Here is a 17,563-nt window from a genome sequence, read left to right as displayed (position 1 = left end):
ATAAATACATCTCTATCGAATAATTATATTGTCGAGTGAGTATTGAAGAGCACCCAGTGTATCGCGTCTGATATAGATTTATTAATATGTATTAAATGGAAGACATACTATATGTGTATAATCTGTATAGAAAAATAATACTGCAGTACAACAGACTTCTCTATTTCTCTATTACATTAGAATATAGAGGAATTGGAAATGTGTACGCTATTAGCGTAGTGGTTATTTTCTCACGTACCATATTTTATGGTGGGAAATTAAGAAGTAGTTGTTATCATTGTCTGCTACATCGATGAGTGTCCATAAACAGAGGTTTCACTGTATGGTCTGTATGTAACAATATATTATAATATTTTTAAAACTATATATTGGTTTGTCACTGTGTGTTTGTTTCATTCATTTTATTATCAAATGTTATAATGTTTTATTTGTACCTATAACCTTGGAATATATGTTCCAAACATATATTTTGTGTTAGAAAAAGACACATTACAATTAAAAATTTTAAGAGCCTCAAAATACATTTGCCCCTGAAGTCCAATCTGTACTCCAGTAGCGTAACGGTATCTACGCCCTAAGGGGTTCTCGAAAAGAAGGAGATCCATGGGTCCTATTATCTTTACCCCAATCCCCCCTCCCCATGAATAATTACATAATTCTCAACTGCCTAGGGGGACCTAACAACATACAAATAACCTTAAGATGCGTGCATACTATGCAGATACTTTGCACACTGCACAGGTATTTTGAACACTATGAAATATATGCATGCGAGTTTTCGACTGTGGAAGATTTATAATATGTCGATTGTAGAGTGTGCGCGCGCAAGATTCTAAAAAAATTAAAACAAAGATTAACTCCTGCGAAAAAAACATGCACTGACTCAGACGACATTACTTTGCATACCTATAATTTAATATATATATTATCAGTGCACGCGATTTGTATTTGTTTTATTAATCATCGAATACGCGCACTTAATTTATAAGCGCGTACATACTATGTAGGCTTGTAGTGCCAGTGTGCCACTGATACGTACAAATTATCTAACATCTATTGGAACGTACAGTTTGAACTAAAAAAAATTCACTCCCCGTGCAGTATGCTATACTTACGTAAGTATCATGTATGTGTGAGATTACTGGCGAGTATACTATAACAGTTATGTTACATGACACCTATGTATATATTATTTAATATTATATAAAATTTACATTGCATTAGGCCGTACATATGGTACAGACGTCAGGCACAATGATATATACGATTGACTGCTGATCGATACAATAATAATATATATTCACACACATAGTTAACCGAGGTCTGTACTCAGTAAGGACTATCGCCAATACACATAATGTAAGAATTGGTGTGGTTTAGTTCACTGTGCATATAAATATTAAATTATTAAATATATCGACACATTTTACTGAATTAATATTAATAATAATATTATAACTGAACTCCGTGCAACTAGACTACTGTTATATAGTACTAACATACAGCTACTGAGCTACCTACTATTATACAACTTAATATAGATATATACTTTATAAGTATTATTATTTGTAAGTATTTAGCAGGCAATAAAACCTAATCATAACCGAAATTGAGTCATAATTATTCAAATTACATTTAACATCATATTATATCTATCTGCCCCTGGCTACGGTAATTATATGTCTACAGGGTCCCACGACTCTACCAGCTCCTTGTATATCTTATATTTAACTGCCACCCTCTGGTCACGTTACAATACCTACAAGTTTTTTCGTCACGAGTTAGTCACTAAAATGACTTTGGTATATAATTATACCTACAATAGGGTCAGCCATCGACGTGCCATATAATGTCTAATTACAAATATACATGTAGTTGAATTATAATAAACACTGAAAAACAATTCACTGCAGATGATTGCGGGTCCTAACCTTTCTTAACCTTAAAATTATATTAAAGTATAACCTGCTAATTAAAAATGGTGGGTAAGTGGATGTCACTCTGCTGTACAGTAGGTTAAAAGTGATTCACTGTAATGGATGGTGTTAAATTTGAATTCAATGATATAATATCATTGTATAAGAAAAACAATTCTGAGCGAAAACGGTCAGTCAGCCTATGATGTTACCAAGTATATTTGATGATATTATTGTAAATAAAAAAAAAAAAAAATAAAAAAAAAATTGTGCCTATGTATGTTTAATATTCTTCAACTTCTATTAGAACAGTATATCAGGAGCCTTATATTACATTTTCACGCTTTTTTACCCAACAAATAAAATTTTATTGGTATTTATAGAAAAAAAAACTAAAAAAATTTAAAACTGACAATGTCCGTAAAAGGCTCAAAAAGAGTCAAAATATTTTCAAAATTTTATGGCGTATAGAAAATGCTAATATAAACATTCAGTGAAATTTTCAAGTATCTACAGTCATTCGTTTTTTAATTACAATAAAATAAGAAAATTGTTACATGAGAAATCGAGTGAATATCAAATGTTGTAAAAATATAAATTTCAGACGCTCATAAAAATTTAATTTAAGTTTCTTGTAGACATTTTTTTTTTGATAAATGTAGACAAACTTATGGATAATCTTATATTATATTTTCAAATCTAAGATTTAAAAAGAAAAATTTTTATGAATTCTCAACTCAAAAAAATTTGCTAATTTTCGTAATTTGTCCGTATTTTGTCAAGATTTGAACTTTAAATGCTTATAAATAAAAACTGTGACTAAGGGTTTTTAATATTTTTCAAATGTCTTAGTAAAAATATAGTAGGAGACTTTTCAAGCTTTTTTACCCAACAAATAAAGTTTTATTGACATCCATAGAAAAAAGTACTAATAAAATTTGAAACTGAAAATGTTCCTAAACAGTTCAAAACAAATCAAAATATTTTTAAAATTTTATCCTGTATAGAAAATGCAAATATAAACAACCAGTGAAAATTGCATGTATATACATTCATTTGTTTTAGTGTTGCACCAAAAACCAAAATCGATGTTCTCGAAAACAGATTTTGCGTAAAAATTCCCGTTTTTCCTTAATTGTTCTTTTGTTTTTCACGTCGCGTTTGAAAACTACTGGGAAATTTTTACTTTTGACCCCCTCAAAATACCAACTTGATTCACTTTCTTATCAGAAAAGTTACTGTTGAAGAAAATCCAAACATTTTTACTGTCCTAAAAGGTGATGACCGATACAAAAATTAAAAAATTAAAAAAAAAAACACACATCATTATAAAATAAATACATTCATTTCTTCGCTCAGAATCTAAAAATTTCGTAATTAATATTTAACTTAACATCATTGGAAAGACGGTAAAAAATATATGTTTTTTTTGAAATAATAATAAAGTTTAGACGACAGTTTACATTTTTTACAACAATTTTATGTCATGCAGAATTTGGAAGACATAAATTGAAAACAAAAACTCTAATTGAAATACATATTATTATCATTTGAATATGATGTAATAATAAATTCCGAAAAACATTAATGCAGTATACACATTACGAAATGAGTCCCGTGGTATATCTAAAAGTAATTTTATCCAACTGATAATTTTCAGGTTATTGTGTACAATATAAGTTACGATGAATGACTATTTTACTGTAGAGGCGTTCATAATATAGTGAATTGAATACGTTTTTTTGAACGTTTGAAACCAGTTTGCCGGTTTGAATTATGCACGTTAAAATAATACATGATACATTTGTGGACTAATTCGTTTTTAATGGAATTACGGTTTTGAAAATCGCGTGGTTTTAATTTCAAATCGGCCGAGGATTTATATTTTATGGTAAGAAAAAAAAGATTAAAATAGATTGAATTATGCCGAGTAGAAAACTGGTTTAAAATCCAGATGGTATTCTAGACGGTGGACGATTCTTTCATGATCATTCATGCATTTAATTAATATTGTATTTTTTATTTTATTTTTTTAAGTTATTCTAACATTTCTGGTATTTTCTGATTTTATTATTCATGGGAATTTCAACAGATACGATTTCGTCTTGCTTGTTATTATAACATAGATGATAATTCGGCTACTGCATCATGTGTTTCCTTATTATTTGTGACGTCCAAGAAGAATATATTGCTACGTATCACGCTGCGCCGATTGGTTAACTATCATGGCGGTAGCTAACTAGTAGCTAGTCGAACCGATATGCTAGTCAAAACGATCAACAATATCATAATCATATAATCATCATAAAATGTGGAGCAATGAGTATAACAAATTATACTCATATAATATATTTTAATATTGATGGAGTAATTTTTATTGACGACGGCAATAATTCGAATAATCAATTACACGGTTACCTATAATTTCTTCATGGAGGTTTGTGCAAGTACTCACATCGATCAACTTTTATAGAACTTAATGTAGGTATTATACCAGTACCAGTCCGTAATACGGGAATAATATACCATGGTTTTAGACCTATATAGCACGTAGGAATTGACACGTAATCTCACGGCGTGCGTACATAACAAGAAAATAATATTATTGTTTAAACGAATGGATTCACTCTTCACCCTCTCACTCCCAGGCCCCGCTGTTAAACGCACATAAGATATGTAACCAAGTCGAAGCGAACTTGTGTTCGTGTGGTGAAAAAGAATTTTTTTCTTCACAGGATTTCAAAGACACTAGAATTGCCCGCCGCGATCGGTCAATTTGTCAACAACCGGTTGCGCGATCCACCTTTTGAACCACTGCGTATAATATTATATATACTTGCAGACGCGAGACACGTTATATACATACATAATAATATAATATAAGTGTAGGTACCTACGCTGTGTCGGTCTTGTGTGCAGTGTGCAGTTGCACGGGCGAATGCAATGTGCAACGGCGTTGTTGTTATTATTATTATATTATTTTATATTGACGAAATTACTAAATTATTTTTATTTTTTTTATATTTGTACATAATAGGCAATAACATTTAGTATATTAAGCTATTATAGCTCAACAATCACGTAGTATATAGAAATAAAATTATAGTTAAGATTTAAAGATGATATTATCATATGGTGAAATATTATAGTAAAATATAAGAGAAAAATAAAAACACATACTTGGTACGCACAGAAAAAAATACAATCATGATATTATAAAAATTAATTATGAAAATAGGTCACGATAGTGTAACCCGCAAACGTGCAACTGACTCTAATTCAACATAATGCAAATCAAAATAAAGAAATAATATCAGTGAGAGTATTTTATATTTTGTAATACATTATTATATTATATGTATATCTAATGCGAAAACTGCAGAGCACTGGCATGTACTATAAGTATAATATTATATCGTTTACAACTGTACTGAAAATATATTGAAATCTATAGATCTTTATAGTGGTCAAAGTGAACATTTTAAATAAAAACTTCTTTTTTAGTTAATAAAAATCTATGATTCCAATTAAAGTCTATACAATATTTAGATTTTAAAAGATTAATACCAAGTGGCTGTTGTTGTCACTACGAGATCGTTTGAAAACCTTACTACACTGTCTAGTGCACTATAGGTACTATAACAATAGCGATCGGAATAATTCCCCCGATATGTATGTAGGCTAGCTGCAACGGATGTATTGATGACGAATAACAGGACGTAGTGTGTATAAGTTCCACCTTTCTGTTGTTATCGAATTTTCTACTCCAACCCAAGTATGGGTATTAATTACCAACCATTAATTATAGGTACGAAAATATCGTTAATTTCATAAAAAGTATTTGGTATTACCAAATTTAATAAAAATGGTTATAAATATAATAATTGAATAATCGTAATCATACCCATTAGTGTTATGTTCTAATCGGATAACGTAAAAAAAAAGTCTCGACAAAAAGACAAAAAATAGCCTAGAACAAGTGTTAATTATTTATCAAGTACAAATTAATAGTAAAATTAAATAGATTAAAATTGTATTAAGTATATATTTTGTATTGTTAATAACTTTTTATTCCTTTTCTTATAATACAATGTTAAAAATGTTTCATGTACCATAAAATTGTATTTATCTCTTGTAATATCGTAATCTAGAAATTAATTGACAAAATGCGTCAAGAATCGAACGTTGATAATTGATATTGCAGATATATGATAAAGTTTATATAGTATTGAACGATATAGGTATTGAATAAATTAATACTATTCTAATAACTATTGGAAAATAAATTGGAAATTATCAACAATGTATACTTATATATTATCTATATTCTATATAAAATTATATATAAATGAATGTTTGTCTGTCTGTCTGTCTATCCGTTATGCATTCCTAAACGGCAGGTCCGATTGCGATGAAATTTGGTACAGAGATAGCCTAGACCTCTGAGAAAAAGATAGACTCTTAAAAAAGGGTAAATTAGAAGTCCAATCCGGGGAGGTGCTCAAACAGAGATTTTGAGATTTACTATGGAAATGTTTGTTCATAAATGGTTGCTATTGGCTTTATAATAATAATAATAATTATTAATGCGATAGTGTTGGCGCGCAGTGACACTCTATGTATTTTAGTACAGAATGTAAGCTTGAACCACGGTTTCGGTGGACCAATTATTTTGTACAGAATTACATTGTTTTTATCTAATTTTTCTAATTTTTCCTTTTTTTATTTTTCTTCTTTATCTATACATATTACATAGGTACGAATGATTGTTTCTTTTTATTCATCGGATCTTAGTATGGTTGGGTTAGGATTTTGTATTAATTGGTTGTATTAATCCGCTGTAGGTTGAATTAAGTAAAAACGACTAACGTGGTATAACTTTGATACTTTAGACTTAAGAGTTAAATTATACACTAACCACACGAGGTCCACGATCTACTGTAGGGATCGTTATATATACATTAAAATATAATATAATTTACACCTAAAAAGACATTGCTTCCACAGCGTGTTACACCGAAAAGAAGTTGAACAAGTAGAATTTTTTTCCTGGGCAACGCCAGACAATTCAGCTAGTATATAATTAATTACAGTAAATTAGGTACTGTTACGTATGTTTTATTTTATTTTTTAGTAAATACTTAATAAATAATAAATAACTACTTTAAAACAAAAACATTATATCTATTTAGGTATTTTGTCTGGAATTGTTTCCCTTTGGACTTAATTTACTAATAGGATCCTATTATTCCTATTCTAAGGTCATTATAATTATAGTACATCAATATTCAATATAATATTAAAGAATAACACACACAATTTTGAAGATAATATACGAATCCCGCTTCCTCGTGATATCCTCTCGTAATGTTAAAATAAACAAATATTTAAAGATAATATAATGGACTTAATAAAGAACATTGGGTATATCAAGAATAAACAATAAAAACGATATAATGTGTAACGAATATTTGTGTACTTAAAATACTGCATAGCTATATGATTTTAGAACTCCATTTTACAAACAAATTTCGATACTTACGTCATTTTTGTTATGGGTACATGTTTTTGTTTTTACTTTTATTTTAAAAATGAAAGTCATCGGTTTTTGCACGGAAGGAAATGCGTTGTGGGCGTGGGGGGAAGCAGAGGTTGGGTCCGTAAACCGCAATTTATTTTTGCCCTCCCCCTTGAAATTGATGCCAAGTACCACCTAATATAATATGACCACGCTTTACTACGGATACTTTTGGCATTTTGCTATAAATGTTTTGGTTTTACTTTTATCTTAAAAATGAAAGTCGTCGGTTTTTGCACGGAAGGAAATGCGTTGTGGGCGTGGGGGGAGGCAGAGGTTGGGTCCGTAAACCACAATTCATTTTTACCCTCCCCCCTTGAAATTGATGCGGAGTTCCGCCTAATATATTATGACCACGCACGAGTTACGTATACATTATATATTATAAGCCTATAGATATATATTATAACCAAACGATGTATATAACGGTTAATACAGGGTATTTCAAATTTTTCATTGCAAAATAGTGGTGGGGATGACATTCAATTCATACGCGATCAGCATCAGGGGTGGATCTATAAATTATATAAGAGATTGTCTGCGGAAACAAACAAGTATATACAGGTACATACACGATCGTCAATACACAATAAATAATAATACTATATTTGGTCGTACTAACTTTAACAAACATTCAACTTTCAATAAGAAATCTGCCCCCAGGTCAAAATCGAAAAGGGGTGATAAGTGATAACCATCTCCATTATATATAATATTAATATATCTACACAAGGACGTAGGTACTCGAAACTATTTTTCAAGGGGAAGGGGGTTTGAACCCTTAAAACTTATAAATGAAGAACTTATGAACTATGAAGTTACTTATTCACAACCATTTTATAAGAATAATTTTGGATAGGCACTTATTGTGCAGGCGTGATAATTATTATTGGTAAGATTATAACTAAATTCAATTAAGCTGGATCAAGTAGGTAGTTCCAAAAAAAGAACGTGGTGCATTCCTGGTCCTTTTGGTCCACAGTCCCTATGTCCTCAAATATGCCTTTCCACCTCTACCTGTCAACTATATAGTAAAGGTCTATGGCGCAGTATATAGAGAACGCGCGTACTCACCTAAGAGCCTGGGCATGAGATCTCTGGACGACATTACGCCGCAAGGTTGATGGGCATTGATCATCTGCTGCAGTGGTGTGTTTTTGTTGGACGCACCGGACGGTCCGTGGTGCATCGGCAGTCCGCCGGACGACGATACTGCTGCGGCCACAGCGGATGGACCGTCTGCGGCCACGCCCGGCCACATGCCGTGCGGGTGTGGTGGCCACGGGAAAGACGCGTACGGGTGTGACACCTGGTACAGCCCGTACCCTGCGGCCCGGGCGAACTCGGCCGCGGCCCTCTCCGCTGCCCTGTTCCGCAATATACGGTTGATGCTGCTCACCGACGGCGCTGTACCGTTCGTGCACACACCTGCAAACATACACAAAACATTTCCGTTCAGACAGGTGACAATATAATAATATGTTATCATGGTGATCGACTTAGAATCATATACACGCGCGTGGTATCTATAATCTATATAGTACATCAATGGTCTGCTGGAACAACATTTAAAGACGGTTCAGCCTAATTTTATAAAGATACGAAATATTTGGTTGAGAACTTAGCGAGCCAAAAATTGAAATGTAAGTTGCCTATCTCGTGGATACATTCGTCCATTTAAGTCAATTAAGTTTGCAACTGGAGGGTTATGGTATAATTTTATTCTACTAGACTAAATATATAATGCGTAATAATATCGTCGCTTAAGAACTCTAATGACGAATATCATTTTTCCCAACTTTTCAGGTGGAACAAAAGACTGTTTAATTGCTGGGATGTTAGTATCCCCCTCTAACAATTATTAACTTTAAAGTTACAAAATACTACTTTTTCGCAACCTGATTTGGTTGATTAAAAAAAAAAAATGTAAACTATTGTATTATAATATTTGTATTGGGTTTTTTTTTTGTAATTATTTCAAATATTAAGCTGCTAATAAATTCTAGAAAATACCTAAATATTTGTGAAAATATAAGTTTAAATTATATATTTATTAATATTATCAAGTATAGTAATACAATTATATAAGAAATAGATACTATGTTTGATTATTTTAAAATAATATAAAATATAAAAGTATAATATATGTTAATATTATAGCCATTTATAGGTACATAAAATATAATATAACAGTACTACATGTATGTATTCTTTATTAAGTACCCATTCGTTAACTAAACCTAGTCTATAAGCTATCACTTTTTATACGCGTACTATATTATATAGTTAGTATAATAGTAAATAGGTTTTTTTTTAAATCTTATATTTGTTTATACAATTTTTTTTTATATACAGGGTGATTCATAAAGCGTAAAACACTCATTATGTCAAAAAGTATTAATGTTTTTGAAAATATTTTTTTACATAGTTTCAAGTTGTTAAAAAAACTATGTTTTTATTAAAAAATTATATTTTTAAATATTTTTTATCTATATAATTTTTTTAAGTTTTTTACTTTTTTGAAGTTTTAGAGTTTTTTTAGAGTTTTAAATTCATATTCCAAAGCAGAATATTTTTCTAAGTATTTTGATTCAAAAAAATCTAATTTAGGGCGAGTTGTCTATGAGGTATAAGCATTTAAAGTTTAGATGGGCGGAGTGGAGTGGTATGGGGTTACCCCGCAAATGTGTGTCCACTACTCCGCTTGTCTAAACCTTAAATACTTATAACTCATAAACTACACGTCCTAAATTCGATATTTATGTATTAAAATACTTAGAAAAATATTCTGCTTTGGAAAATGAAATTGAAACTCTATGCTGTCATTCAAAAAAGTAAAAAACTTAAAAAATTATAAGGATAAAAAATATTTAAAAATATAATTTTTTAATAAAAATGTTGTTTTTTAACAATTTGAAACTATGTAAAAAAATATTTTTAAAAACATTAATACTTTTTGAGATAATGAGTGTTTTACGCTTAATAAATCACCCTGTATATCTACCACCAAACAAATTTTTTCAAAACTTGGTTAGGTTACTACAACCAACGATTTACATTACTAGGTCGTGGACATTTCATGACAACCCGTAATTCATTGGTCGTATATTCCGGACGGACCTCTCACAAACGAACACTTGGACTTGGATGTTTGGAACCGACCGCTGCAGTCGTGCAACTCGAGTATGTGTATATCCATTATCCATGTTATTATTATATACTTATAATATATTCTGCTCAACAACTGTCTATTTATAGGTAGTCATATTATTCCCTTCATATTGCAGGTGTACCGAAATAATATGCTTGCGTAATACAACATAGATATACTATTGTTTAGGTTGACATGTGCCACCGAATCGAGCCCACACACGATCTAAATGATTTCGAACGATACATAATGTGTTATGCGTATTACTGTTGTAGACGCCCGTAGAGTGTATTCAACAAATCATAAGTGATATTCCTTCAACGGCGAACAGTAATCATCTCGAAAAGTGTTAAAGTTTTCGAAAATATTCTCGTACACATTTTGAATTCATAACAAAAAATATTTTTTTAGCTATATTTTTTAAATGTTTAACTTTATAAAACATATAATACAACATTTCTAATTTTCTGTTTCTTTCTTACTCTCATAATTCCTATTATTAATTTTAAATAATTAATAATAACAATACTGAGTTTCTTATATTTAATAAAATCTACTTTTTTGCATGTAATTAGAATACTTTTATAAGAATCTTACGTTAAATTGAATATCAAATAATAATAAAAAAAATATATATAAATAAATGTAATAGGTAGGTGTAATAAACTAAAACATATAGATTTGTGTTGACAGAAAAGGCGTGACGGTAAATTGAATAACAGGTGTACATATAACATATTATTATACTTAACCAGTACCTACATATGTTAAAATGTTTATGGCTGAATAGTATAAATTTATAATGACATTTAAATAATAAAAATAATTCCTAAATAACATGATATGGTTATCAATCAGATATTATAATATGTTGGTATCTATATTAATAAAATTATAGTTGTTAAATTTCTTTTATGATATTTTATACAAAGAATGTTTATCAACATTCAATTTTTCCTCAAATTGTTGATAGATACCTATTATTTTGTATCTTACATATCCCACTAAATATAAATGATCCTACACTAAAACAAATATCATAATATTGTAATAATATTCATACAGCATGGCATATATTTTATACCGTGATAATTTTGGACCAAATTTTAATCTGATAATATATTAACTTGGCGAGCATCTTGAATTATTACATTCTTTTTTATATAGATGTATTACCAGATAAACATAACTTTAATAATTTTGTACTTTTAACATTACTATAATAGTTAAATAAAAAAAAAAAGTTTGGAATAAATTAAAATTATATAAACAATATAGTTTATATGTATAGGTATACAAGATGTCTCATACTTATAATTTTCATTATTATTTAGGTATGTTTTGTAATGTTTATAGTTATAACTTATTACAAATAAGCACCTAATTGCCATATTATATTTTTAATTACATTTTGTTTGATATAACTATCTGAACTTATTATCCAGAATTAAAATGATATGCCTACCGACTCATGAACATGTACCTAAATCATTTCTTATAAAAATTGTGTAGCAAATATGTCTATAAATCCGAGAAAAAAACAATTATTATAGAACTATTATAATAGCATATCGTATGTAAAATGTAAATATATTTTAAAATTTAATTATTTATAAAATAAACTTAAGTTAGGTATTAATAAAATAAAATTAATAAATTAACTTTATTGTAAAAAATCAATAGAAAAACCTCATAAAATGTGAGTAAATAACAAAAATGAATAAATTAAATATAAAAGGTACAATTTTCATGAACAATATTTTTTCCAAAGTAAGATCAACGAAGTTATGCCGAGCTTAGGTACCCTAAGTCGATAAGAAAGAAACATTATTTTTTTCTGACAAATCGGTGAAATATGAATTGGGAAACAAAATGGAAACAATTCTTCTACATTATCCAAACAGTCGACACAATATTCATATTTCTAGAGACAATATCGTGTATATACGAAAGCGATATATGCATTTAAGAGTTTCTGTTTTGTTCTTGTTCTCGGCAACTTTTGTTTATTTAGTGTGAACGAATATTCCTACGCTCTACATATTACATTTTATATTTGAAAATATAATATTAATTCATATAGGTAATCGTTATTGTGTGTCATATTTGTATTGTTCAAGAAACTTTATTATATGGATTCAATTTTTGTTATATCGTTTTTGATTTAAATTTCAAACGCGTAATGTGGATTGCGGTTTGTGTGATAAAAGCGGTCTAATAATCACATGAAAATTGGCCTGTTCAAAGTGATAGAAATTGAAAAATTATTACATCGTCGTCGCCGGTAAAGTCAAATCGATCGAATTTTCACTAACTCGCTCTCTCTTTGATCCGCAATTTATCGAGGTGTATATATACCGTGTAATACCTATTACATTTTTGTAATTCCCCCGGTCATTAAGAAACGGTCAGAACGAGCACAAGTAGTGAAATAGAGAGAGATATAGATACAGAGTGATATACAGAGACAGTGTTTGAGCGAATGAGACGAGAGAGGATTTTGACGATTCAAGTCCATTCAAGTGAACGTTTTCCGACCAGCAGCACCCAAGAAGTAGCTTGTTCGCTGACGTGACTGACAGACGGCACGCCACAATATAATAATTTCCATTCTGTTCGGTTCACACGGAAAACATAATCCTTTTATGCCGTCATGTAATTGGTAAAATGGAAAAGATAAATTCGTTACCCGTTGTTATATATATATTTGTCGTCGCCGATCGATTTGACGACTGCGATAATGATGACGACAATAGTAGTGGTAATAATAATAATAATAATATTAATAATAATAATAATAATAATAATAATAATAATACAATATAAATGTTGAACAACCACTATACACGAGTATTCTGTGTATAAATGACACACACACACACACACACACACACACACATACATACCAACTATTGCCGAGTACACGATGTGTCCATGTGTAAAAGAAAATATTACGATGAAAAGGAGATAGAAATGCGCCTTCAAGCCCACGCCGAATTACCGTCGGAGGCGTACAATGTACAACGCGTACATACGTATATATGGGTACGTATACTATTGCCGTACACACGCCGAACACCCAATGATCCCCATGACCAATTTAATTACGAACCTGCGTCTGTGTGATGTCGTTTTTAAAAACGATAATATGTTTCAATGATTCGTTACGAAACAACGTGAACGTAAGATAAACGTCGACTTGGCGAGTCACGTAGGTACCAGACTATAGAAATATATAATATACAATATTATTATATAGGTAGGCAGGTATTATAGGCAGGTACCTGTACATAATATAATAATATACTTAAATTATGGGCATATTATGTGCCTAAACATCTATGATATCGTCCGACAATCGTGACACGTCTACGGGCCGCTAATATAATAATAATAATGTCGACAAATGCGAATACACGTAAACACGTACGTAGGTAGGTCGCAAACGTTCGTAAATCATGCAGTTGATCTGTTTTTTTTCAACGTTATAATAACGCCATGTCTTACAATACATATTTGTTTCGATTTATCGTTCAGTTTTGTATAAGTATAGGTACACTGCTGCAATACCTAGTCTAAACCATTAACATTTTAATAATGTCCTCAGTCCTCACACGGCTACGTCTTGAGTGTATGTATAACACATTATACTTTCCGTGCAATGTCCCTTTAGAGTATTTAGATTTTATAACGTCAGATATAATATTATAATGCACCGACATTGTCTGTGTGTGTGTCTAATGTAACGGAGTCAGTAGGTATTTAATATTTTAAATTACGCACAAAAACTAGTTAATATTGGTGTAATGCTACATAATAGTAAGCTTAATTGGTTACCATTATCATAATAGGTTAAAAATGAATCACCGTTTAGTTATTATATATTATTTTAAAACATATCTGTATGTTAACTTTTCATATAAGTTATAGATAAAATAGTTTCAATATTATTATTTTTGTGTTATATATTTATATATCAAGTGTACGTCTACTTTAAATTCATTCTTATGTAACGTATAAAACTGTGTTAGTAGTTTTGTATACATTTAAAATTATTAACAAGTGGTTCAAATTAAGTGAATGAATAGGCGCAGACAAAATAGCGGTTAACAATAGGATGGTTCGTTTTTAGACCCGTGCTTTTTTTATTTTTACTCGTTTGGTCTGTAGGTGTAATTATTGTAAAAAAAAAAGACGAACATTTTTGTATCAGAGTCAAAAGAAAATACCAAAGTGTTAAACATATTTAAACACAGTTCTATGTGAATAATAAATAAACCAATATAAATAGGTAAATGTTTGTGTTTAACAATTTCAAGTGATCCCTAGAAAATTTAGTTTTTTTAATAACAGAAAATAAGACCAATTGAAAAATATTTTAAAAAACAAGAAGTTAGACGATACTGTCAAATGTAATCATTAAATATTCTTATAATAATTCTCACGAAATCATAAAATGTAAAGCTAGTAGTAGACAGATATTATATCGATAATTGTAGTGGCTTCAATTTCCCTCAATGTACCATATGATTTAATGAAATGTACCTATTTATGCCAATTGATGAAACTATGAAGAATTATACGTTTTCCTAAAGATCGGAATCAATTATTATTATTATTATACAGATATCTATCATACTCGTGTAGTTACTAGTAAGTAGTCACCGTAATTTAGTGATCTCGTTTGGTCATTAAAATAATTACCTATCTTAATATACATAGTATTATAATATTAAAAATATATTATCAACCATAACCATTTATACGGATCAAAAGACGATGATATTCATTTTGTATCGATTGAATAGTTTATATAATATTATACAAGCAACAAGCTACATAGTACAATAAAGATATTATTATTACCTTCAGATATGAGCTTTTCGCGAATTTCCCACGCGAATATCGTTGGATTTTCTCGTTTGTAGAATTCAATTTTCGATACGACTGCCGGAGTGGCAACCTTGGGTTTGCTTCCACCAATCAGGCCAGGAGGTCTAAGGGTTCCTGCAGATAATCAACAACGAAAAGTCAAAAAACGAACATTATATATAGTTTAATATTATATTATTATGGTTAAACATTTAAAACATTTCCAATACAACGGAAACGAACGTTTAAATTATATTAAATATAATATATATTTTATCGAATCGCGTTCAATAGGATTCTTACGAGTTATGATATATACATTATTACTATACTATTTAATAAATATACAACTTTAAGCCAATCTACACTTACAGATTATTTAAAAAATAATAAGTGAGTTGCGTTAAATTGATTGGTACCTAGTAAAATTCGTGTTTATATTTAAATTTTACGTCTGCTGTTTCGTATACACATTCATTATGATTTTATGCCATTTCAAATTTCAACATTAATTAATTGTATAAAATAATGAACAAAAAATCGTTTACAACGAATACATTATCATACCCTTTCAATTTTTCTATGACTTTTAATCGATTTCCACATAAGTAATATTTTACATTTTATATAAGTATAATAATAATAATATGTCCTATTCGTCAAGCCCGTTTATACATGGTTTGCTGAGGAATACGAATAATTATACTTTTTGACGATTTTTCTAGCATACAACTACCTATATTATAGCTGTGTGATGTGTAATCAAGGGGGATTTTTGTGGTTTAAATCTAAGAAAAACCAAAAAATGAATAGGAAGCTTTTATAACATGACGTAACCCATTTTCTTTTCCAGCTACACGTTATTACAGCTACCGGTAAAGTGTCATTTTTTGCACTAAAAAGCTTAAGACATTATAAAGTAGAAACACTAATGGAAAAAACAGATTGAATAGTTTGAATAATTGAATAGCTTTGCATAGAAAAATATTCATCATGAAATAAACAATGGATAAAGTTCTTAATGAATTTACAATAGACTCCAGAAGAATAAAATTGATATAATTTATAATTCAGATACAAATAGGTTCATAAATATGTATACCACTGGTTATTAAAAATATACATAGATTAAGATTTAAAAAAAGCTTTTATATTTTTACTTATTATTGCGTCTACCTAGGTACTGTGTAAATAATAATTAGGAATAATTTACGTTTACAAATATCATTATTAGGCTATTTAAATGTTTATTATTCAATTAGGGCACAATAACCGGTACACGTTTGGTAAAGTTGGTAAGGTGTTTGGTCCAGAGTGCTCATATTACACGTCATGTCTTAACATCAGATTACCCCCCCCCCCCCCCCCTCTTGACTAATTTCTGGGTACACCACTGTGTGTAATATATATGCTTACACATACTATATAGTATTAATCATAACATTCATAACTATAACGTCCATATAACTATATTATATTATAACTGTAACACAATTAATCAAAATATTTTATTTTTTTTAAATGGTGTATAAGTATTGTATTTTAATATTATAATATTATATTATGTTCCATTATCCGTAACATTACCATTATTATACGTCAACAATTTTGTAGGTATGTATATACAAATATATATAAGATAATAATATATTATATGATTTTATGATTTTATGATTTATAATATATACATATAATCAAACAACAGTAGGTACAAAACGCAAATCGTGATCGTTGCACACGAACACATGTTAAGCTCCGAACAAAAATGTCAGCTCCTCCGGTGGCTACATAGTCTGGCTACCGTTTGCAGGGAAATTCGATAACGCTGAAGTGGAATCGCGCGCTCTCTGAAAACATTGCGACGCAGAAAACCATCAATGCGCTTCAGAGTGTAAAAAAATGCGCGCGTGTAACACACACACACACACACACACACACACACACACACACACACACACACACACACACACACATAAATAATATATTGTAAATGAAAACCGACACCGAGATATTTTTCGAAATCATAATGCTATTCAGACTTTCATT

At 29.8% G+C, this 17,563-nt stretch overlaps 1 protein-coding gene across 2 annotated transcripts in view; it reads right to left on the bottom strand.

Moving 5' to 3' along the window:
- The window catches only part of LOC132936141 (uncharacterized), a 71,727-nt gene that overhangs the window by 8,811 nt on the left and 45,353 nt on the right, over positions 1 to 17,563 (bottom strand). For both annotated transcript variants that reach the window (XM_061002830.1, XM_061002831.1), the window contains 2 exons: positions 15,512 to 15,652; positions 8,569 to 8,922 (listed from right to left, as the gene is read on the bottom strand). In XM_061002830.1, the coding sequence (XP_060858813.1) occupies positions 8,569 to 8,922; positions 15,512 to 15,652 (495 nt within the window). The remainder of the gene's footprint in view (positions 1 to 8,568; positions 8,923 to 15,511; positions 15,653 to 17,563) is intronic.

The sequence above is a fragment of the Metopolophium dirhodum genome, chromosome 1 (genome assembly GCF_019925205.1).
Source record: "Metopolophium dirhodum isolate CAU chromosome 1, ASM1992520v1, whole genome shotgun sequence".
NCBI lineage: Eukaryota > Metazoa > Arthropoda > Insecta > Hemiptera > Aphididae > Metopolophium > Metopolophium dirhodum.
This window is presented reverse-complemented; position numbering and strand designations above follow the sequence as displayed.